Here is a 26,260-nt window from a genome sequence, read left to right on the forward strand (position 1 = left end):
ATATTCAGGAGGAATTAGGCATTTATAATGTTAGCGAACAACCCGCTTAATCGCCACACTACAGCCCCATAACAGTACCCAAACATTTACGCACGGAAACAAAATATTAGCTAATTTTGAACGTTCCAGATTCGTGTAACAAGAAAATTCAATTAACCTCGCCAACTAGACTTCGTGTTGCAGGCCTGTGTGGCGTTCTTAATCAGGTAAGCGTTGAGCGTCTTGAGACTGGGTGATTTACGTAAGGTGCCCTCGTCGTTCTTCCACACATACTCAACGGCCGTCTGCTCATACGAAACTGCGAAAGGACTCATTAGTTAAAGGCTAAAAGCGTGAGAAAACACTCAGCTTCTCTCTTTCTCGCGTGTTTGCATAGCGAAAACATTTCACTTGAGTGTTGGAAGCCTTGATGGGACAATTTTGTTGAAGTTTAATTTGTGAGAAATCCCTTACAAAATATACATACTCTTGGATCATCACTGAAAGTTCAATTTATGATTGCGCCTTGCACTATTTGTATGCGGAAGTTATTGAGGTCGAAAATGCAGCCACCCGCTATATCCGTTATTCACATGAGAACGTTGGGAACGTGGAAAGCACTTATCATTAGTCCGCCAACTGAAAGTGGCAATTCAAATCACGTTATTAGGTCAAAACCAGAACGCTCGATTGCCTCACAAATGACTTTTCCGCACAACTCATCTATCAGAGTTGCAAATTGCATCTATTCGTTCATATTAAATTGTACCGCGAGGAACGTGAGGAAGCGCAATGAAACTTATCACTCGGAAAATTGAAACTGCAGAGTGCAGCACGGTCATATAATCGCAATAATATGTATACAACAAGCGTGGCACAAATAAAACATTACCACTCTTCAACTGCGTTATTTTATTACACTGCAGACAAGAAAAAGCGGCATTCGTGTTCATGCAACCGGGTGCACACTAAGGACGCGCTGGTTGCATAACTAGCCCGAGAATCACGGAACGACCGGGCGGGGGGGGGGGGGGCTGTATAAAGCGGCCCAGGGGAGCGGCAGGGTTAGTGGCACAATCCCGAGGATTACACGCTCCTCGTCGGCCCGAATGCAGCGACAAGCGCCTTTGATCAAACAAGCATTAAGAAAAAGTTCAAACAAACCCGGAGCTAGCCCGTCTCTCTTCCGTCACTACCGTCTGGGCCATTAATTGCCACTTTTGTCTCCACTCGGCTTAAGGAGAAAGCAATTGCGCGTGATTTGATTGATGGTCCCAAAATACGCCAGCCGGTGAATGCGACACTAGCCTGCCAAAATTAGGTTTTCATGAGATTGTGTGCGACGGTCGGAAAATAGAGCTGCGCGTTATCGGCTGGTTTATTTGCGGACGACTGCCGGCGGTGTGACAAAACGCGCGTTTATATGTATTTATTCACATGGAAACGTATGGCATAAATTTAACTAATCCACGGACTTACAATATCGAGAATGCCATTTTGGGCTAATCTGTTATAAAATAGGTTGAAATTCGTTAAAATATTAATCCTTCTTCCGCTGAGGTTTTTTCAGCAACAGATCAATTGGTTTCAAACAATCTGTGTTTATGTCTCTGGTAAAAAGTAAACTTAAAAATCCGTGTGATGTTAAAATTAATTCAGAAAATTCTTTGGTTCCAACTGAGGAATTTTTCTCAATATCTTTAACGTCATTCTTAATCGGTGCAGGCATCATTTCATAAGGTCTGGCGTGAACGGGTATATATTTAGAATATTCGGTTAAATTTAATATCTTCATAATCCATTTAGCTCAAGTTAAAGTAAAAATTATTGTTAGATACATTTAAAATTGCGACTCACAGTGACAGAAATTAATCTTTTCTGCAGTTTTTTTCCTAGTTCGGTTCACACATTCTGTCATGCTATCTATTTAAATTGCTTGTTATTTTTTGACGAATTTCCAAGAAAAAATTAAGCTGTAAAAAATGTTGGTCTGTTGCAGTAGAATTTGTGTCATCGCACCCGTCCTAACTGAGTTATCTCTAATTTGGGACAGTCAAGCGTGTTTTTGTTCCCAAATCAATTTGTTTGGCATTGAATGCGAGTGTGTGCCGAGTGACGCAACAGCCTACATGCACTCTCTCTATCGTTGTTCTGTAGCACAAAGTGGTACGTATACGGCGCTTTGTTTGCTTTATCGACTCTCTCCGTGCCGGAGGTGGATGTTGCTGATAGATGGGAGGAAAACTAGCAGACCGTGTGTCGTTCCGACAGCGTTTTTGCAGAGTAATGAGATTACTCCGAGAAAAAAAGAGTACTTTGCGGCTTCAGATAACTCGGGACATCGCCACTCTGTCTAAATCTATAAAATTATCAGGAACAAGGATAACGAAATTTCTTACTTTCTCCCAATTGAAAAGGAATTTTTTGGTGATATTGATTTCTGCATCATCAATGTGACTTCGAAAAGCGAGCTGGGAAAAACTCAAAGAAGAATCAGGATTCTTTCGAAATAAATCCTCTAACCACCGCAAATTAAAAGTTTAAAAAAATGATAAATTGACACAGCAGGGATTGCCAAATGTTTCATTTTGCTGCACCTCGTGGATTTGATATAATTTTCCCCCGTGTAGTGTGGTTTTTACATGAAACATTTCCTGGGATTGATTGCAAACCTTTGAATTTAAAACAGCGCTCCACAGTCATATCGGACAACACTTCATAAATTCCGCCCTTTATTGAATATTTCAGTGTGCAGCTTCATCGTCCCTCACTCGCGCAGCATTACAAAACCATCCGCAAACGCAGCAGGGGAAACAAACAGTTTTATCAATTTACAATAATAGAGTTACGCCGCTCGCCTGCCCGTAAATTAGATTGCAGAGTTGGAAGCTTGTCGGCAGAAGGGTGGTTTATTTTGGAAAGTGACGACAGATGACTCGATATGCGGGAAAACTTTTCGTTTCAAGGGTTGACTGAGTGCTTGACCCCAATTTGTTGAGTTGCGAAGCGCCGACAAAACTGCAGCTACATAGCCGCCGGGCCGTGACCGTCGGCCTTTCTGGCTGCTTAGGCCGCATAAAACGGTGTGTAATTAAGTTATTTAGGCTATCACGAGAGGCAGCGGGAGAAAGAGAGTGGCTGAGTGTGCAGTGCACCAATCTTGTGTGTGTTACTTACTGCTCTCCATGGCGAAGGAGCAGAGAGGATCGTCAAAGGGGAAGATGCTCAGGCTGCCTTGGCAGGATAAAATGAGATGCCTCCTGAAATAGACAAGATCGTTTTATTCCTCCATGCGTGAGCGTAAACACGCCGTGATAGACCCCCTATTGCAGCACTTGCGGCGGGCTAATTAAGTAATGATTAAATACCCTGGGAGTCGAATTTCCGCCGCAGCGAGCGTGCATAATTCACAACGTCTTGGCATAATAAGAGGCTTGCAAAGTTATGCTCTGTACTTAGTGTCGTAGGAAGGGAGGCAAGTGGAATCAAAATCATTAAAGCAAGCCATGAACTTTGTTGGAAAATTTTAAATTCTGTCCCATATTAAAATAGGAAGTAAATTAGTGGGAATGACACTGACAAAGTTATAAATATCCATTATAATATTTTACTGAATCACATACATTAATGGTAATAAAGAAAAGTAATAGACATATTTGGCTAGATCTCGACAAAATAAAAATTAGCATTTTTTAAAATTTGATTTTGCTTTTATTTATATATTTTTTTTGCTCAATGCCACTATAGCCGTTGCTTGCATCGACCCATACTTGCTTACAAAAATAGACAACTTAATCAGTTGTTAGAAATTTTATCAATTAATTAGACGTTGGTTTCGTTAATTAAAATTAAAATTTTGGTGATTTAAATTACACTTATGCATTAAACGAACTACGTTTGGAGAAACAGCACACAAGGAATTCGGAACATATCTGCTGAGGAACACGTGTGAAAGAAGCTCAAGTTGCGTGTGAAAATGTTTTAATCTGGTTGAAGGTTGCGTGAAGGAAGAATGTATATAGCACACACTACATAGCGGCTAGGCGACGCGAACGGGAGGCCTCGAAATTTGGCTCTGGGCGCCTGGCTAGGCAATTTGCAGAATTCCGAGGCTGATTTATCATAGCAAGGCCTGCGGCGGGCCAGTGAACGATATTTGCTTTGTGAGTGCGCGATTCGCTCGCCCGTCGCTGCCAATATGAAAGTTGCACCTCGGGGAGTAATTTGCCTGCGTACCACCATCGCTGAGCACCACTCACACAAATAAATTTGGTTCACACAGCCCGCCTCCTCCTCGGGCGCCAGCATTTTCGTTTCGCCCAAGACCCGGATATAAGTGCCGAGAGAGGACACGAGCACATTTTTCCGATTGCAATGACGAGGCCGCAGTGTATGCTATGACCCTAAAAAATGACGCTTTTCCAAAACAATTTTGTGATGTTTATTTTTTATTTTTCAATCTTGCTTTGTCCTCTGAATATTTTCATCTTACATCTTTTTAGTTGAAACGCACGCAATAAATATAATGTAACTCTTACGTTAAAACAAGATTAAATTCTTGCATTTCTTCATAATTGCAAGCTGTTCCTCCAAATAACCATAGCAACTTCCCCTTTCAAAAAATACTATCGTATTGATAATAGAAAAATTAAATAGGAAGAATACTGACCTCATGAGATAATTGACGGTGCCGTTGCGGAAGATGCGTAGAGCAAAGTGAACGGGGATCAGCGGGTCCTTGAAATCACCATGCATTATGAAGTACGTGTCTGGCAACCACACTTCGCCGTGGTGGTGGATGGCGTTCAGAAACTCGTAACGACTTGCGTTTGAGTACCGAAGCCTCGGATCGTACCATTGTTGTTGTAGCAGAAACTCTACTTCGTATTTCTGCAAAAGTTTAATCAAGAAGTTCATTATAAGAGGAGCGCAAAACCAATATTATCTCAGCGCTGAAACTGCTGAGAAGCGAAATGATATTACTCAAAATTATCAAGAGTCTTCGAGAAGGGTATGCAACCTCATCGCATGCACAACAAACAGGTTGCATAATTCATAAAAATATAGGAGCCAAGTTAAAAAAAAGTTTATTTAAAGCCCGGTCTGCGTCCGTCTGCAGTTCACAGCACGTGCCACGTTACTCGCGAGTGCTCAGAATTCGATTACTGAGAAAGACGAGCGAGACGAACTCGATCAGTGAGCGAGAAAAACAAAAGGGTCAAAACGAGTTAGTCGCGGCAAAGTTAGGCTGGTGGGTCGGATGGCCAGCCGGCGAATTGCGGGCTGTTCCGACATTGCGGTTGCAGGGACGGCGAATAAAAAGCGAAAAAACGGAAAAAACTCTAGACTTGAGAGAGATGAGAGATGAAGCGCAAAACTCACCAAACTGGACTCGTCTGGAGAGGCGAGGCTGAGTAGAAGCACACTCATGTTGACCGTGAGTGTACCTGCAACAGACGAGATAAGGCCGTTACCCAGGTGAAAGGAGGTCTAGAATTATATGTGTGTGCGTGTGCACAGGCAGGTGCGTCGTCGTTCTCTAATTTGATAGCGAACTAAAGCTCTGTTGTCAGTTTAGTCGAGTGACACCACTTGCTAATGGGGTTCAAGTTTAACTGGCCCGCCAACGCTCACAATGCGGATGAATTTCTCTGATGTCAGAATATATAGCGACAAGCATTTTGTGTTGTGTTTGCCTTTTAGCATACTCATGTACGTATCAAAGCGAACCATAAATACCTCATTTACTTATAGCCTGATGAAATTATTAGCAGATTTTCGATTTTTTAACTATTGAATGAAAAATAAAAATGATAATTTTTTGTATAGTACTGCAAAATTGAAACTTAATGTTATTTCAAAAATATTTCAGTTGCTAAACAGTCATTTTTCAGACAGCAAACTCATTCAAAATAATCTGTTAATCATTCATTTATGAATTTAACTCAATCAGGTAGCACACATCTTCAATTTAACAAAGAGATTATGATAGTTTTAGTTCATTCACGTTAAACTTTATTTATTTTTCTCAAATATTTAGTGTTTTCATCTAACAATTGTGAAAGCGATCCTTTGATCTTTCAACAAAATAAGGTCCATTTATCATCCTTACAAAAAGGGAGCTTTTAAAACGCGCCTGTGCTTTACAACAATGTGGTTGGACTGGCGTGTGGCTGTGGCATAATGCTCGTGTTGCGACGAGCACCAGACTGTTGTGGAAACAATTTCATCTCGGCGTTATTGTGTGGGTTGTGCGGCCGCTTGGACGTGGCCGGCCATTCAAGGACAAAAAGCCGAGCAACAGCAGGTCTCTTGCCACTGTTCGAGATCAATGATGCAAAACAATATTCGGGCAGCAGACGAGTGGCAGCGACCGAGAGAAAAACGGACGTTGCGCAAAGTGGCTGTTTATTTTTCCGAATTGATACTCTGGAATTTTCGCATATTGGACATAAGAAAAATGAGAGGCCGCTGCTACTTCTACGAAGAAAGAATAAATGCTCAGCAGCTCGAGAAATAATGTAGCCCTTAAGGGATGAATATTCGGCGGCGCTGCAACCCTTTTGTGCGCGCTGGCGAATAAATAAGTCTGGCCGCGCGTTAAGCCTGGCGAAAAGCCGCTGCATCCACGCTGCTTTTTGTCTGACGCTGGCAACGCCCACTCCAAGTCGTTTTTCTTTTTACGGCTGTCAAGGGTGCGTGCCACCACCCTTGCGACGGGGTTGAAACGCACACATAGACGTCGCAATGTGTGTCAACGGACCAGCCTGTTTGGACGAAAGAAGCGTGTTTCGCTCTCGTATTGCAACTCGAGCCGTCGGACAATATTGTCGCAGGCTTTATCGCCATTAGGAGGGATTTAAATATACGCACCCTTGCCCCGCGTAGAAATGGGGCGTGCACGGCAATCCTGCGGAAGGAGAAGGGTGAATGAATTCTGCGTTTCATAGCTCTTGGTTGTGTAAGTGCCAAAGTTACAATAGAAGATGTTTCCCAACCGAGCTGTTAGATCCCCGAGCTTTTTGGAGCAATAAAACTTATATAATATTGAATTAAAAGAAAAGCAGCTGTTGTTGATTTACTTGTTTTGATCTCACAAAAGCTAGCTAAAAATTATTACTTTTAACTAAAAGAGGGAGAAACAGATGGAACAGCAAAAAATTCATGTAAGACCAAATAGGGCTAGGAATTTAAGTCAGTTTTTTATAAAAGCCAACTTTTTTATGATGGTTTTGCGCTCAGTTTAAATAAGTTTAAGGCAATCTGTTTAAATTAAATGAATTTTTGTCTCTTGACATATATTTAAACTATCGTCATAGACGGGATTTAGAATCCCTGAACTTTTACTTTGTCCTAATTGCCACAGCACATAAAAATAATAAAATTAAAATCTGCTTAAAGATCTATCTATCATTTTGACTTTGAAAATATTATGAAAAATCCTTATGGGGTGTTATTTGATTATAAATTATTAATGTATCTATCAACTAAATACCATTTTTGTCCAACCCTTCGATACCATCTCTTTATGATAAAAAATGCAAAGTTTTTCAAGTGTTTAAGGTAGATTTAAATGCCATTTTGATGGTTTTGGGCTTTAAAGATGGTTTTAGAAGGTTTAACGGTTGACTCGAATGTCTTTTAATTTCATGATTTGTGCTATTATATGATGCCACACAAAGTTAATTTGTCGACGCACAAAAATCGACTGTCTCTAATTCCCAGGTGCAGCCTAAGACAAGCATTTTTTATTTATTTTAAGCCAAACACGCCTATAAATTTTCGAGTTATTGTAACGGCTTTTATTTATTTTTACAGGCGAATCCTGATGGTTCGCGCTTGTCAGAAGAAACTACTAGAGGATATAGGATAACATTAGCAGCAGCCTTCCCAAATCGCCGTTAAGTTTCATTACGGTCCAACAATAACATTCTCATTATTCAGCAGAGTCATAGTAACACACCCCGGGGTGAGACCAACACAAAAATCAATCCGGAAACAACTCGGCTGGCTCATAATCGGCAATAACCTACTGCGTTCCCCTTACGAGCCAAAGTCGTCAAGCTTTACGACTTTGATTCGTGTGCTGTGTGTGCGGTACGTCTCAGTTAATCGAAAGTCGATGAAAGAAAATCAGACGTTAACTCGGGTAGAACGAGCAAGATGTCTCGCGGTGCAATCTGTCACGGTCACCTTATTAGCATGATTAATGTCCGCAGCTGCCTAATCAATCTCGCGTCCCTGCGCCTGCGGGAAATTAATGTATTACACAATGCAAAAGTTCCTGCTGATAATCGAGGTAGACTGAAGGAAATTGGAGCGAGAGGTAATGAGAATGGAGTGATCAATTCAAGTGAATGAAATTGGCATTGAATGGAAAAACTTGATAATTAGATTAATGAGCACTAATCCCATTTGTGTGGTGAGTGTCATTGATAAAAATAAAGCATGGTTGAGGGCTTCCGATGCTAATCAATCGCTGAATCAGAAACTAGTTTGATCATTTATATGACTGTAAAAGTTGAATCTAATTTTACCAATCTGTCTGGAAGGGGTTGAGCTTTCATGAAAATTCATTTGCCTGATGATTATGCAATCCAATATTATTGGCAACTGTCCTCATCAGAAAAGTCGTAAAAAATAATTGAATTTGGTTTCCAAAAGCTTTGCATAATGAAGGATTCGCGAGCTGGGACCGAGAGCCGCTTAGCGCTATGCAAATCAAATCTGTTCACACTCGACCAAACGATTACAGCAGAGCCAGGTCATGCATAGTCAATGTGCCAGCAGAGCAGCCGCAAGATTTCCTGCCCGTGGCCCCACGTTCGGTATAAAATGGTAATGACCGCACACACGCCGGCTAGAGTTGGGCCCGTCTGCGTAAAGAGTGAACCTCACCTCCGGGGACCTTTTGATAACGTGGAGTGCACGTACTCGCCTGCGCTGTATGTACGCCAGTGCTCAGAGCACATAGACTCGAGTCTAGTTCATCCACTTCTGCGTCTGGTGTGCGGCTATTGATTTTGCAGTAAAAATGTCTAATGTGTGCCAGTGCAGAAAAATTGCACGCCGTGGGAAAATTTAGTTGATCATTCTCACTGATTCGTATTTGGCCTATTTTAAATAAAAATAACGCTTTTGCAACCATCATAGAGATCGAATTTTGCTGCCACTGTGCCTTTTTTGTTGTTCAAGATAGGATAGTTTCCAAATAATTTAAAACTTCATATTACAATTTTAAAGGAAATTACAGCTGCAAGAACTTGTGACTTTTATTTGATAAATTTAACAAGTGCCATCACAATTTTAGGTAAATATGTGTATTTACTAACAGCGAATCTCATTTATTTTCCCACTTTAGAAAACCGAGAAAACCAAAGCACGGATTGCAGCAAAAGCTGCTTCCAAATATTTTCTATCCAGGAAACAGGCTCTCAAAAATACTTTTGGATGGACTTAATGAATTAGTGCCTCTTGAATAAATGGTTATGGTTGTGCATAAATTTAGACTTCGAAAAATACTAGGAAAAATTGCCAGCAAATCGGATCTTTTCTGAGTCACGATTTTATGCATTTTCTTGTTTTCGAATAATCAAATTCAAATAAACTATTTGAAAATTTAACATGGTATAAAAAAATCTTCACGGTCAAATTTAGCACTCGAGAAATAATTTACCCATTTAATTCTGAACACACCTAGGTTTGGCGAGCTGTTTTTTTTTTTTTAATAGTATTTCTTTTTATTCCTTCGGTGGTTAAATATTGCAGAAGCAATAAACTCGGTGCGCAGTGAGTACAGTTTTGGGTTATGAAAAAAATGAAAGAGCAGAAGTGAGCGCACCTGGTACTGGAGGTAGCAGTCGTTTGTCATACCGCTTTGGAATAAGAAGCTGGTCCAAAATTTCTTTGTCCGACTTCCCCTCTTGAAATCTGCGAATAGATCAAAGAAAAGACGTTAGTTCAAAGAAAACAAAATGAGGCGAAATTTGGGAGTCTCCTAGATTTCTGGAGCACCGCATCGATTTTATGTTGATGCATACAGCTTTACGTCATCTAATTGGACTCAATAAGTGAGATTGGTATTAAGAACATAAGGCATACTCACATTTCAGCAGAGGTGGGAGAGCCGCTCACTTGCCACGCCACAAATAAAACTATTGCCGCGCGCAAAAAGACGTCCCACTTGCGCGGCGGGTCGAACATCATTTTAGGACATCTGCAAAACAACAAGAGCAAAAGGTTAGTGCCGTGTTCACTTTCGTCCGCATTGAGGCAGAATTTCAGAAGAGATAAAACGCCATGGTTGGTCCAAGGGCGACGAAATGTCTGCGCACAACAATTTCGCTGCTACTTCAACGAACATGAACATTTGATCATGCTTTTTACAATGGAGATTGTAGTGAGTGTAAATGTTAAAAGCCATTTGCTAGAACTTTCCACGAAAAAGAGGTATCTTCAAAGAAAAAACTTCATTCTTTTATCTCTTTTCCCACTTATTTCTATAATTTTAATTTAATCGTTACTTGCTTGCAGGTAACACTTTATTCGACAAGATTATAACTCAAACCTAATTAGAAATATATTTTACAAGGCAAATTTCGTTTTTTAACGTGTCGTCTATTACATTTCCCACTAACGACCATACTTTCATTACCAAAATCGCCATCGCCTGCCGATAAATCCGGAAAACGACCACAAACTCAATGCATAACCGCGTAAACACGACGCAATGGGACAAATGAAGCGAAAGCTATTTTCCCCACTGACAACCTTTCCCAACACTAATTCACATAAATCAATGAAAAAACGGGTTCCATCGCACCGTAACGACTTTTTGGTTCTTTTTTACAAACATTATTCGATTTGTAATAAAAGCAACGGCGTGCGCGATCAGATTGAATACATTATCCAGCCAGAATACGGCTCTTTGTGTGACATTTGAATGAAAAGCAGCCGGGCGTCCACGACAACTCAGCAGATATGCATGCTCGGCCGCATTTTGACGATAAAAAAGCCAACGGAACAGAAACACAATCGAACGCAATTTTTACGGCCGGAGATGGAGAGAAAGAGAAATATTAATGCTTTTATCCTTGGAATATCTTGATTTCGCTTATTATTTATGACTGGGGCACAAGTTGGTCTTAAAGGGTTGACTGAACTGAAACTTTGGCTCACCATATTGCGAGATGAATGGACCAGCCAGCAAAGTGCCGGTGCCACGCGCGCCGAATATAAATTTATCGCCGTGCTTTTCTTAACGACGTCTGGGACTGCGCCCCTTGCCCGACGTATTGTGCAAGCAAAGAAATCGATTTGTGCCTTCAACTGATTCCAGACACCCGATATAATTTAATTACCGGCCTATATAGCTGTTATTGCTTTTTTACCTGCAGCTTTGAAAAGAGGAAACGAGGCCAGCGAAGTAATTGCTCTGCAAGTGAAATTAAAAGTTGCCCTGTCGATATCGAGCGTTCTTGGTTGTAAAATGAGTAACGAATATGCTCTTATGGATAATTTCCTTGTTCTTGTTCTGAAAGAATGGTTATTATTATTAGCATTATTTCCAATTCATTTATTTTGACCGGTCCTTTAATTTTAATTTAGGCAGTGTCAACTCACTCGGCAATAAAATCACATTTATTTACTCAAAGATGAAGGTGTGCGACACAGAATCTACATTATTACATTAAAATAGAAAAATTATCCTACTGTTTAAATATTTGGAGTGTAACATTGAATTTATTTTTAACAGTAAAGAATCAGCAAATCTTTTCAGGATCTTGATGCAGTTTAATTGATATCAACTATGCTAATATTTTTTCTAAAAACTTTGTTTGATCCACAAACAATGCTCGCAAAAAGAGAGTTACGTATAATTGGTTTTAATTAATTGTATTTTTCCTAAAAAGTTTAAAATTACTTCTGAATTTTAAATGAAAAATAAAAAGCTATCGAATCGATTTCTAATGTTCGCTGATGACAACTAAATAATCAGGAGTTTTGTCATATCCACCTCTTTTTAGAAATTACTGTCAAATAACGCAAGTACTAATAACATTTTACATCTAATTTGTTCAAATCCAAAATTATTAATTCTGCTGTCTATCTTTTGTTAAAAAATAAGCTGGAATAAAACAATGAATATAATTGACAACGTTCGAGAGAAATCGACCGATCCAATTTAAAATTATTCCTAAATAATTATCTCCACTGCAGATTCAGGGGGCAATAAATTTCGCCTAATAGGGCCACTGACGACTTATTCAAGCTTGGCAGATCTCGATCGGGCAAAAGTCGGCAGTGGCGAGAAAAAGTGCCCTGGCAGCGTTTCAAAAACGAGAGACCGCACGCGAGAACTCACTTTCCTTTTATCGTGCACGCAGGAAAGCTGTGTGCCAATTAGAACTCCCACTCGCCGAGACCAGTCGCGCAATTAGAGATGAAATTTTTGCAAATTGCAATTACAGTCGCTGTTAGACGCAGGTCTGTTAAGGCTTCGGTTTGTGTTTTCGATGTGCAATTAAATAATAAATTGTGTGCGTACAGCAAGACTGTGTACATAAAGGCTGACGATAAAAACCCCAAAAGAGCAAGTCAGCGAGAAACGACCACAAAAAGACGTGGAACGTGACTGCTCCTGAATCCAACAAATAGACCCGGCAAGACGCTCTTCAAAGAGAGGTCGGAACGGACTGCCACATGCAATTCACTGCTTACTTTTGGACCGCAGCTAAATAAGAAAATATCAAATTTCACGAAATTTGATGTAAATTTGAGAAAGATGGCCGAAAAATATATGTATATGCAAAGCAAGCAGTAAAACAGCTTGAACATTTTACTATAACAAAGACAAGCTGCATGATAAAAATACAAAAAAAAATGAAATGTTTCAATTTATTATCTCTGAAATGAGGTTTTCAATTTACGGTCTAAATTTGAAAATGTAAAGGTCTTTAATTTTTCAAGTTTGTAATTGCTGTTTTTTAGGGCGGAAAATACGCTTGTGACAGTATTTAGAGTGACGGGTAATATTCAAGTTTTACACTGTAGACCTTTTGCTGAAATCTTCTAATTAAATTATCAAAATAATTTCCTATCTTTTGTGGCACTAAATATCTTGTTATCTAGTTAAATTGCAAAAAAATTTAACAATGAAATAAAAAAAGAAAATTTCAAAAAACAACCGTCACAGAGCAACAGTGAAAATGCCACGCATGTTTCTAAGCCGAATAGCAGATTTTACGCGTTTGTTGCAATAAAGTAAACGCTATTACAGGATAATCGTGGTGTATTATTCATGACGCCAGCCGGCGTCGTTAAAAACTGGCACCAGAGTCGTGCCGGCAAGCGGTGGGAATGAGGGAAATAAAGAAGACTGCTTCTCAACCATGAAGAAAATAATGATATCATGGGAGCAAAAACGGAGAGCACTTGGCATCTCACACCGGCCAAGAGGTCTCCTCGTACAGATGCCAGGGTTCCAACTACCACACCTTTTCCCAAAATGATCCCAAACCAATCGATTCCCTGACGAACATAACAATTATTAGTGAAGCTCAATACGTTCTTGGTAAAAAAGCTTTTACACGGAAAATGTAATTGAGTGAACGAGAGCGATATGTAAAAAGAGAATTACAAACACACGCTACGCTTCAATCGTGGAAAATAATTCCAGAAGGCACGAGAGAACATTTAAATAAACCACCATTATATAAGCGAAATAAATATTAATCTAGAAATCAAGAGATAAATGAGAAAAACTTCGCATGAGAGCATTTTTTGTTTTTTATTCCTGCTGATCTTTGACACGAAGGAAATTTTAGGCTATTGTAGTACGAGCCTAGTTTTTAAAAAATGCTAATAGCGCTATACGAGAGGGTGACTTATACTCGTGCGGCGGCAACACCTGTCCCAAAAATCATTGTTGGGTGGATTGCGTCACGCGCGCGGTGCCGCAGTCACGCCGAGGTCGGCCATGCAGGCCCCTGAAAGTACTGCAGTATACGGACGCCGGAGCGGCCCCACCCACCTCGTTCGGCAGTCCAAGCGGCGAAGTGAATTTTGCGTGGTTGCAGTCCAAGGGGCTATAACAACGCCGACGAACCGAAGCTTTGTTTTTTGCTAGCTGCCTGGTTGGTCGAGCACTAAATTGTATAAATTACGCCGGCACGCCGTTCTCCGTGTGTGCGGAAAGTCATATTTATTTCGCGGCCGACGAAGCACGTCTCGCATCACAACCGAGTCGTAAACACCGCTCTCCGTCCAGAATATTAATTTTCCTGCTAGATTAAAAAGTGCTGCTGCCTTACTAGCGCCCTTAGGATTTCCCTCTAGAATTTTCTAATTGAATTTCGACCCACTCTAATTGCTGCCTGCAATTCATTGAGCGCCGTGGCCCTCGGCTTGGGAAGGTGGGTCGGATTGCAAAAAAAACTTTCTTTTAATATTGCCTATTCCAGCAAGAAATATCTCCATTTTGATGGTTTCCCAGGAGGCTGTGAGGATTTATTTAAGATTAAAAATTTAATTACATTTTGGTACCAGGCCAATTAAAAATATTTAATTTTGGATGGCATAACACTTTCATAATACAAGTACTGGTTGGCTAAGAAAATCAAAATTTTTCCAAAAAGTATTTTCATTAATTCATCTTATTCAAGCAAAAATATCGTGAAATTTTATGCGATCAAAACATAGGCAAGGATGTCATGTATCCACATTGTAAGCTACGTGTCTTCCTTTCTGCAAGCAAAGGAAGAACTACTTTGGCGACCACCACCGAGCCATGTCTCACGGCAAGACAAATTAATTTGTCACTTTCGGGGCTCATGTGGTTTGGTGTGGCGGAGGAAAAATCTGCCACACACTCGGCTCGTTTGGTCGCGATAAAAAGAAAATGTTTCTCCGGTCTAGAGAGATCCATTTCCCCAGACGGTCGCCGCGTTTTTCCCTTCTCGACTTGACGCACCACCCACTGCTACAGATTTTTATCCGCTCCAAAAAACAGAATACAAATCGTGTCACTATAGGGCTTAAGATTCACTGCGCCTTCAGACGGAAGTGGCGTTGGATGTCAGCTTTTTACTATCCTACAAAGAAAATTAGAAATGGAATTTTGCGCCCAGCATATACGTAATGAGTAATGAGATAGAAACTCAATTTTAATGACCATCAAGAAAAAATAAAGTAATTTTCTTTCAAAATAAATTATTTCAAGTTATTTTTCACTTCAACTTGACCGATTTTCTCTTAAAATTGCCATCATTTTTGGCATAATAAAAACTCCAGTTTATGTTTCAAGTTTTACAAACGTCATCCGTATCTCTTATCTCTCTTATCCATTTTTTTAGGGTGTGTGTGCTTTTTCTCTCACTAAAAGGAATTTAACAAATGATACACGTGCGTGCATGACGCGTGTTGGCAGAATAAATTGGCGCCGGACCTCGGCTTGACAGTGGCCATGAAAAACGAGGCGAGATATTAGAATTGGCGCCCGAGTGGCCCCGTACCCAGAGCACCACAAACGCATGATTTGTCATTTCCTGGAGCGCGCTGAAGAAACAACAGCGCCTGTTTTTCAGCGAGTTAGGAGAAAGAGGATGAGACTGATCTGCGAATCCATCCATCATCATTTAAGTCCTGTTCTACTGACTTGAATATGAAAGGATGTGCAGCTGATGGAAATAAACAAGATTTATTTTCACCCAAATTATGAGAGACAAATGTAATGGCTGTTCTTAAAATAAAATAAATAAAGATCAAATGCGGTGCCTTCCCACTGTTGATGATATGTTCATACTTGCACTAGGCATGAATTATTTTTTAGTTAGAAAATGAAATTAGAACAGTGGAATAAAAATTGTAAGATTTTTTCACTTAAGAAAATTAGCTCAAAATTCGACCGGCAGAGAACGTAACTATTTCAAAGTTAATTTCAAAATTATCAAGGGGCTAATTAATGAATTGCGTTATACGAGCAATTCCATTATAAAGTCTAGAATACGAGGGAGAAGCCCAGCTTTAGCTGGACTATATTGTGAGCCCATTTTGGAACAAAAGCAATACAGCTTCTATTGAACGAGATTTTCGCTCAGCGGAAGCAACCGCGAGTTTAATGAAATTTTAAGTCGGGGAGCGCCGGCAAGGTCATAATTCCGCCCTCTCGCCAACTTCAAAAGCAAGTGTACGATGGTTGAGATTAAAACAAATCTCATTGTGGCGAAGCTGGTGCCTGCGGCACCAGGCTAATTTAAATAAAATATGTGCACCAAGTACGGTTAAGACAGGCAAATGTGTTAATCTCGTTGCACAAATGAAGACAAATCCACTCGATTATAAATTTAAATTACCCCCGAAAGCAGCAAGAGTAGCGCAAGAAAAATAAAAGAGTAGTTTCTCGTTTTTGGCTGAACTGTTCTGAGGTGCATTTATCATATTTAATTTTGTCTTCTTTTCAGTAGAATACCTTTTTAGCTTGTTAGAGAAAAAAATGCATCTGTTGCACATTCGGCTCGGAATTCGTTGGCGCAGAGCTGGTATGCATGAATGAAATGTAAACGAAACCACATCAAACACGTGGAAATAACTCAGGCTAGTGAATATGAGAAATTTAGTCCTAATTTGACGTGATGGATGAGTGTGTTCGTTTGCCAACGTCAGCTCCCAGACTAATTAGCAAAGAGTGCTAAGCAAGATTCGAGCTACGCTCCAATAATTCCATGATATATACCAGCTTTGGTTTTTAACGGATTTTACCCTAAAAGAAAATTAATTGTGCGGCGAGCAATATTAATTATTTCACAATGTTCTCTGCACGGTATTTTCAGCCATCCAAGATTTAATTGAAGATACCATTCTTTTTACTGTGATTTTCTGACTGTTAATTCAAAAACTAGCTAAAAACTTTGATTTGATTGCTTCATTTTTTTATTCTGTTCCTCTTTTTAGGAAATGTTTATTTTAAGCATTTTAAGGGATAAACGTTGGTCCATTGAATTTAACGGGTGGAACGGAGAGGAAAATATCAACATTAACTTTAACGAACTACAAACAAGCAGGTGTATATTTTCGTGAGTTTTTGCAAAGATAAGTTTCACGGTCAATTTCGTCTTACCAGCAGCATTTCGCGGAAAATACAACCATAATCATCGACTTCCAGCAGCCAGCGCACGTTATCAAACACCACATTTACAACAATGGTCTAATTTCCACCCACGAAAGCTCGCGTTTTTCATCAGACTGACCAAACTTTTTCATCTCTAATTTCACCGTAAATTACGCCTGGAACGCGGCTAGAATTCCATTTGTGGTTTTTGTTTCAACAATGGTGATGTGATACTCAAAAATAAAAATGATGTGATGAAACCTGACCAGTAAATGATAATGAAACCATGCCAATGTTGCCAGTGTTGAAAAGAAATTTGGTTTGCATTAACGCTAATACATTTTCCGATGAGAATATTGAACTCTATCTGGTTTAGGTTTGTGACTAGTGGGATGAATTATTTAATCTTAAATTGGCAGTTTTTACATCACTCGTCACAATGGTAAAAATTGCGTATTTGAACGTTCGAGCAAAATGAATATTTCAGCAAGGAGCAAGTCAAAAAATGCAGTCGTTCCTCTCGAAATTACACACTGCTGCTGAGTGACAAATTGGACTTGTAAGCCGCTGTAGACACGCTTGGAAACACAGGAATGCAAAAACCGAGGCATTGTTTTGCATGGTAATGGACGGGCCAAAAATAGCACTGTGGGTGAAATGCAAGCAAATCCACCCCGTCGTTTTGCATACGTCCCCTTTTGTTTGTTCTGAGGTTCGCGGGTAATTGGCCCGGATGATTCAGCAAAAGCGAATGCGCCAACGAAAACCTCTCTCTCTTGTCAGACATTCGCCATTCTGAATTGCCGCTCCGAGTGTTTGCATTCCATTTTCCGGCGAATTAGTCAAAATAACAAATAATTACGGTAGAAGCCAGGCGCGCTTTTGTGCCAGTCGCCACCGCCAGGCAGCCAAAATACAAAGTCAAATTCCCATGAAGGACTGACAGAGTAGCGCTGACTTTTCATGCAAAGTGAAAATTCTTTTCATCGCACTGCTTCTGCCTAAAGCTTTGTTGGGTTCTTTTCATCAAAAATATTAATTTATAATAGCAAATATAAAAATCTTGTCTAAGCAATTTTGCCGATCGTCATCAAAATCTGAACATAGGCTTTAAATGTATATAACAAATTATGTACGTAAAAAAATCAATATATTCACGTCTTGAAGCATTCGTAATACTTTAAGTTTAGTACCATGATGATAGTGAAAGGGGAATGGCACGCATTCCATAATTGTGTACCATTGTTTTTTTAATATTAAAATACATATTTCTAGAAATTTGGCAACCAAAGGTTAAATCTAAGCATGAACAATTAATTTGGTTAAATTGCCACCTATATTTGAAAAATGCTAATCCAGGGATATAATTTATCAAACAAAACAAAAAATCAATCCCAACGAATTTAGCAGATAACAAGGCGTGTTAAATTAAATTCATCGAAATAAATTTTAAACACCAAATGTGTTAGCTTAAGTGTCATTCGCAACGTTTAATTGAATTATCAGCTTTTTGCAAACCAAATTTTTCATATTTATTCAAAACACATAAAATACATTACAAATTTAATTGTTTTAATGAGACACAGCTAAAATATTGTGTAAGGTAAAACAAAATACACAATAAAAATAAATATGTTTGCGACTAATTGCATGATCATCCTCAGAGAATCATTGTTACGTAATGCTTTAAGCAAATTACGATTGTTGGCCAAAGTGGCGCGTGCGATGCCAGAGGCTATGTTTTGCAGTGGCAACTGAAGCATCGGCCTAATTGCATTCATCAGCACAAAGCTGGGCGGCACTCAGCACACGCGTCATGTGCAGAGACGCATGTGAGTGTGATCGACGTGAATGCTCAGCTAGAATGAATGATAGGAGAGAGAGAGAAACTGTCGGAATTAGCCATCCGTATTTTCTGTCTAAACTCTATACACACAATTCAATCGCCACCAAGGCATTCAGGACGTGCACGTAATTATTATTAAAGCTGAGCTAGAGTACGCGCACAGGATGTATTAAAGGTTGTATCGATGGTTACACGCCGAACGCGAAGAGAGAAAAATCAATCAAATATCAGTTTTGCAATTTGCAAGCCTCCACTCGACTGATTCGAGTGATTATTTTTGTCAATTATACATAGTTTTAAACTCAAAATAATAAAGAATTTGCGTTCTGGTGGACTGTAGTCCAAGGCAGTAAAATTATCCGTTTGAGATAAGTGAGTGTGTGAGTGGCCGTCAACAAAGGAATAACTAATGAGTTTTAAATGTGACGAGTGAGAAACGGAGTTATGCCTTATTACATGAACAGTCAGCTTGTCAGGCTTGTCAGCAACATGTACGTCGACTGACACAGACATCTGAACTGTCGAGGAAATTGACTTTTCAAATGAGCAAAAATAAATAGCCCTCAATGATAAATGTTTATTTGCGTGCCTTACTGCAGGAAATATGTTTAGTATAATCAGTAATACTGTGTTGTGAATTTTGTTTTTGGAGGTAAAGTACTGCGGGGCCGAAAAAGCCGCTGTAAAATGCGAGAATGTGTAATATCAATTTTTATTTTACAATTATTCCAATTTTTGAGCCACCATTGTTTGCACAGCACTGTAAAAATAAAATTCACAAATAAAAAGTTTAAAATTAAGAATATGTGTGTGATTTTTAGTTTAGATAATGCCAATTTCAATTTTGGAGCACGATAGTCGAGTATTGTTGGCAACGCATTAATGACTGCCATTGCTTGTGAAGCAGATAAAACTAATTAAGCCACTCGCCTGTGCAGAAAATCTGATGCATCGATAAATTTTCGCCGGCTGCTGTTGCCGGGCCGCCTCCTGAGTTAATCATTATTAAAATACACGAACGAAGGCAAAGTATAGATTCGCCGTAGCGCCTCGCAGCACTTAATAAGAAAACTTTGGATGGAGGTGAGCCAGTGTAGCACAATGACGCTGCTGCCGGCGCCCCGTGAGAGCGGGAGAGTTAGAGAGAGAAAAGCGGAGAATATACAAAGAGAGATACACACACGCGCGCTTTGCTCTGTTTTCTTTTACGACGAGTCGTTCCTCTCGCCAGACTCAGCATTTGCCTGCATTTAAATGGCGAGACGTCTCGGGGCTGCGAGAGCTAGATTCGATTCCCTCGCGTAAACTTGCGCAGATTCCGTTTTATTGCGCCAAAAGCGGCGACGCCGTTTGTCTTGAGCCCCGAGATTAATTTTTCCACTCTCACATTCAGGAAATTGCTGAAAGCAAACATTTGAACTGCAAATTGAGGGTCGTGGTTGCATTTTCTACAACCACTTTGATGACTCTGAATTTTTCCACTGTGAACGATTTATATGTGTTCTATTCTCAAGCTCTTTGAGCCCACTGACGAGCCTGACGAGAAACTTGGCTGCATGCATGATGCCAACGAAATTAACTAATAATATTAATTCATGACAGTTGGAACATCAAAGCTTATTCATCGAACCAGAAACTCGAGTGGAATGCCCGAAAACACTTTTTTCTCGCCGCTGGATTTCAGCCTATAAATTTTTTTCGAGTGCGCCCATTTCGGACAAAACCAGCGCCACTTGTTTTAGCAGCAAAAGTATGCTATTCAAAATTTAAACCTCATTTTGAGTAGCAGCTGCCGATGTAATTTCTGACCTTTTCTCTTGATGTTTCATAAGGTTTGCAATTTGATTTATTTTGTTAAGATTCTTGATAATTATGTTCATTCTTGTCACATAATTTGATATCATAGTGTTACAGTGGACCAATGAAATAAGTTTCTCTTATTCTTCGTGCTAAAAACAAATTTAATGGAAAAATGCATACGGAGGTTTTTTTGTTTAGAAACATTGCCTCTCTCCATTACAAGCGGCTGCACTGCACATATAATCGGATTTGTATTTCACTCAGCGCGCACTTGTGTTTTCCTCTGGCGGAAATTCAATCATTCTCTGCGCGCAGCGTGAGATGTTTTTCCTGATGTGGGCTCCATTTTGCATCAGACACGAAGATCCTCTAGATTTTTTGCTCGTCTCTTACACATGCATTGTATAAAATCAGCGGGGGAAAAATGTCTGGATATTCTGTAAGCTTGGTCTTCCTTCACGTGGATTATGGTTTCGTTTTCTGGCAGTTGCGACTGATGGATAAGAAAATTTTGTGCCAACGGGAGAAAATAATACTCTGCAGGGAACAAAATACGCACATTTTTGTATTTTTTAGTTCCATTTATATATCTTGGCATATTGGGTATTTTGGGATTTTGTTCTTTATTTAATCTAATAAGCTGCTAACGGCTGTTAGAATTCTCTAATATCCTTCATTAAAAAAATAGATTGCCTAAAATATTAGGGCATTATTTGTAATTTGAAGCAAGAATTTAATATTAATGGTGCAATAATTTACCAGTTTAAACCCGCAAACGATTTTAAATTCCAATGCATAACTTTCTAAACGTATTCCATATTAGATAGGTTTAAATAGCTCCTGAGAAAACGATATCAGCAATAGTAAGATTAACACTGGAAAACTACGCAGCAACGGTTAAAAATCATCTTTATATCTTACATCAAAGAAATACCAGAAAAATCAAGAAAACGAAGGATGACGCGTTCACAGCCGCGAGCAGACTTAATTTAAATTTAGATTGCTCATTAAACGTGCGATCGGCACCTCGTGTTTGCCAGAACGAATGGTGCGCCAGTCTGAATAAAACATAGGCATCCGAAGAGTTAGCCCTACGTAACTCTACCTTTTCACTGATGGAGATTTCGGCTCCGTTTTGCTGCTGCTGACGTCGCTGGCTCCGAGGCGAGTCACACCGCTTCTTCATTCCGACTCTGCATGCTGGTTCGCTCCGTCTCTAGCTCCTGTTAACACGCAAACGGACGCACGCATAAACAAACGTAACATCAAGACGTAATCCGATTACACGGATGCAAAGGGAAAATACGAAACGCAACCGCTGGTCCTGACAGGGTGCGTGCCAGAGGCGTGCAAAGAACGTGCCTTCCAGCAGTGAGTGGATATGCTGCATGTGCAACACGTGTGACACGCCGGTTGCATATCTTACCCCTGACGGGCTGACAGCTTATATATAGGATGATGATTGCATTTTTTATAAATCAACATTAATTTTTCTCCCAAATGTTTTATTTAAAACGACAAACGACTACTTTTTGCCTATTGAAATTGAATCAGAACTTTGTTAAAAAATAAATTATTTAGATTACATTCAATCAAATTGAATAAAAACTATAAATCAGCAGAAATTTCAACAAGTAGTTCTTTGTGACTTATAATAGAGCTCGGCTATATGATTGGACGAAACAAAAATATTGTAACGGACGATTTTCGCGATAGGATTAAGGGTAATTGTCAATTTTTACCGACTTTATTTGCCCATCCTGAATTTTACATATGTTGTTATGGATGTTTCATAGTGTGTAACCTGAAATTTTGAACAAAAAATTCGGGGGCTTTTGTTGGGAAATCGCGATTTTCTAAAATTGAAAACTTCAGATAGTAAATCCGAAATATCAAGTTATCTTCGGTCCAGATTGGAATTTCGATGTAGTTTTTTCACCTCCACACGTAACTTTTTAAGTAGAACAAGTTTGCCGTTGGTCAAAATTTTGTAGGTCAAAGGTCAAGGTCACAAATTCGCATGCCAAATGTTTGGTTAAAAATATCGCAAAATACGCCCCCTCGGATTTTTTTCATGAAAACGTAAAAAATGTAGCCCTGAATGCGTAGAATCGAATGGTTAAGAGAAATCGATGGGCACTCTCATAGATCGCGAGATATATTGAATTTAAGGATTCGTGTCGAGCGTCCGGCACGACGACAGCATCATCTGGCAATTTTACTTTCGTAATTTACGTCGGAATTTGATATGTAACCCCACATGTTATGCATATGATTACCTAGAAAAATAAACGAGCTTTCTAGTGGTGTGCTTAAAATTTTGTTTGGTCTCAAACTTTTCAAGTAATAGCGGCGCGCGAAAAGAAAATATAAATATTTCAAATTTTGATATTTTTGTAAATCTCAAATCTCGGGTTCTAACCATCAGAATTGCAAAAACTACCCACCGTTGGACTCGTCTCGACCTACCCTAACCAGCTAAAAGGCTTAGGGGTGCTTTTACCCCCTACCCCTAAGTTTATATACTTCAACCCCCTCAAAAAAAGCAAAAAAAGTGTAGCGTCTTAGGGGTAGGGGGTAAAAGCACCCCTAAGCCTTTTAGCTGGTTAGGGTAGGTCGAGACGAGTCCAACGGTGGGTAGTTTTTGCAATTCTGATAGTTAGAACCCGAGTTTTGAGATTTGCAAAAATGTCAATATTTGAAAAATCTATATTTTCTTTTTGCGCGCCGCTATTACTTGAAAAGTTTGAGACCAAACAAAATTTTAAGCACACCACTGGAAAGCTCGTTTATTTTTCTGGGTAATCATATGCATAACATGTCGGGTTACAGATCAAATTGCGACGTAAATTACGAAAGTAAAATCGCCAGATGATGTTGTCGTCGTGCCGGACGCTCGACACGAATCCTTAAATTCAATATATCTCGCGATCTATGAGAGTGCCCATCGATTTCTCTTAACCATTCGATTCTACGCATTCAGGGCTACATTTTTTACGTTTTCATGAAAAAAATCCGAGGGTGCGTATTTTGCGATATTTTTAACCAAACATTTGGCATGCGAATTTGTGACCTTGACCTTTGACCTACAAAATTTTGACCAACGGCAAACTTGTTCTACTTAAAAAGTTACGTGTGGAGGTGAAAAAACTACATCGAAATTCCAATCTGGACCGAAGATAACTTGATATTTCGGATCTACTATCTGAAGTTTTCAATTTTAGAAAATCGCGATTTCCCAACAAAAGCCCCCGAATTTTTTGCTCAAAATTTCAGGTTACACACTATGAAACATCCATAACAACATATGTAAAATTCAGGATGGGCAAATAAAGTCGGTAAAAATTGACAATTACCCTTAATCCTATCGCGAAAATCGTCAACGGTAAAATCGGCAGATGAAAATTGGTAAGCTTTTCTCATTACCGCATATTATTCAATCTAACACTTCTTGTTTTGCGATATTTTTTTAATGAAATGCTTTAAAATGCAGGAATTTAAATAAAATCATATCATTGAAGTAGATCAAACACAGTTAATTTTTCTTGCTGCTGCAGGACTGATTGCGTTCTAATTGTTGAATGAACCCTGCTTGCTATAGGGAAGGCATTTGACGACAACTAAAGACCATGCAATTTATTACGAGTTACCAATATATCCTTAAAACGTAATGGAAATAATTCGAATTATTCCATCCATCAATCATGAAAGTGTAAGCTTTTATTTGTTCAGCCATTCAATGCTACAGATTTAAAACGAGAAATTGCAATACTGCCGCGAACCAGGCAAATTTATAGCCACCTAAGTATAAATCATTTCTCCGATATGTATTTAAATAAAGATTCAACGGATATTTGTCACATTTTTCTATCGATAAATCACGTACGTTGGACTGTGTAATAACTTAACTTGCCGGCAGCGTGCTGAATTTTTTGCTACGTCATATCAGCTTTTACGCCCACGAGTAAAATTTCCCTGTAAGTTAGCGCGTTGCCGCCAGGAACTTGCGGCGATACCAGCCATTTTCCTGCGCCGTCCTGACTAGGCAAGTTTTGCCACCGCCGCCGCAACAGGATTTTCCAACGGAGCCCTGGTTGAAATTATGAGAGCGACCGCTTTGATTTTGAAGCGACGATCCGGCGGCGGAGGCGAAGTGGGTGAAATTAAAGTGGCCTCGTCCCTGCTGCGAGTCTCTTGGTGTTTGAATGTTGGTATTGGCCCAAGTGCCACTTGCTGAGGATTTTTACTCGTTTTCTGATGAAACGCTCGTTTGTCAGTGGGAGAATCGTCTCGAGAGGTGTTAGTAAATTGTGATTGATCGTGTCTGCTTTTTTCACCGATTCTGCCTGAGCGACTGATAATAAAAAAGCTGCTTTCCGTGCGCTGAAAAATCGCCGGCTTATATGGGAATTGGTGTGATAGGGCTGGGCGGAATTTATCATCCTTTACTCGTTCACCAGCGTCAGTGGAGCAACAAATGCTTGACAAATAGGATATAGTGCCCGTCGAGCATTATTTTGTAATAGCAGCTTAGCGGTTTCAAAATGTCAAAACAGCATGAGCGTATCACGAAATCAAAATAATAAAAAATTTCACTGCGACAAGTCAGTTAATAATTCAAGTGGTTTGAAAGCTTTTGTGAATATTAATAAATATTGCGCTGCGTGTTCATATAAATGATTTAATGTTTTGAAAGCCTATTTATTTGCGGAAAAAAATTGTTTATCAACAAAAGGGGCACACAAAATTCGTACGTACGTATGATAAATGCTCGATTATTATACATATTTTGTTTCAAAAATCATCTAAATATATGCGAGATAATTCCAATTATTGCGACATCTTTGGTTTGTTTTGTCCTCCATGTTTTTGTTGCCCTTTGATTTATTTTTGACGATATTAAAACGAAATCGAAAAACTTTCCATTTCGACAAAAGAACAAAGAGAACTCTTTGGCAGATGTGTTGGACTCAAACGATCTATGTGTCAGAGAAAGAAAAGAATTCGCCGGCGCCGGTTCAGTGATTCAGATAAAAATTCAATGTTGGTGTCGCTGGGAATTCCTCTGATCACGTCGGCGACATGCTGCGAGTTTGAAATTCGCAACTCGAACGGCGCTTGGATTTGGTGGTGGCGCAATTTCAGCGACAGCAGCTATGCACACAACAAACCAAACAAAAAAAATGATGAGCTCTGATCGTGCCTCGACTGCCCAAAACATTTATATCATTCGCGAAGCGTTTTAAACCAACTTACAATGAAAAAAAATCTTTCGGTTTGATGAAAGGATGCCAATTTAATAGGAGGTAGGGAACTAGAAAATTTGTTGTTAACCTTACCATATAACTTTGGCTAAAATAGATTATTGTTCGATACAAAGTAAAGTACATTTTAATTATATTTATTGAAAATTAAAAATGAATGGGATTGTTCTACTTTGCACGGAACACAGGGAATGGAATAAGTTAATTGCAGAGTAAACGATGTAATTTTATTTTTAATGTGGGTCGCCTAAGGTACGTAGCTTT

The 26,260-nt window shown here is 39.4% G+C and overlaps 1 protein-coding gene across 6 annotated transcripts in view; it reads right to left on the reverse strand.

The window, feature by feature from the left end:
* The window catches only part of pHCl-1 (pH-sensitive chloride channel 1), a 90,247-nt gene that overhangs the window by 9,620 nt on the left and 54,367 nt on the right, over positions 1-26,260 (reverse strand). For 5 of the 6 annotated variants that reach the window (XM_065477052.1, XM_065477050.1, XM_065477051.1 and 2 more), the window contains exons 3-9: positions 21,838-21,955; positions 10,085-10,195; positions 9,821-9,909; positions 5,362-5,426; positions 4,649-4,869; positions 3,157-3,239; positions 158-298 (exon numbers count right to left, since the gene is read on the reverse strand). In XM_065477052.1, the coding sequence (XP_065333124.1) occupies positions 158-298; positions 3,157-3,239; positions 4,649-4,869; positions 5,362-5,426; positions 9,821-9,909; positions 10,085-10,185 (700 nt within the window). In that variant the 5' untranslated portion in view covers positions 10,186-10,195; positions 21,838-21,955. The remainder of the gene's footprint in view (positions 1-157; positions 299-3,156; positions 3,240-4,648; positions 4,870-5,361; positions 5,427-9,820; positions 9,910-10,084; positions 10,196-21,837; positions 21,956-26,260) is intronic. The other variant, XM_065477048.1, reaches the window with a different exon arrangement.

This window comes from Cloeon dipterum, chromosome 2 (genome assembly GCF_949628265.1).
Source record: "Cloeon dipterum chromosome 2, ieCloDipt1.1, whole genome shotgun sequence".
NCBI lineage: Eukaryota > Metazoa > Arthropoda > Insecta > Ephemeroptera > Baetidae > Cloeon > Cloeon dipterum.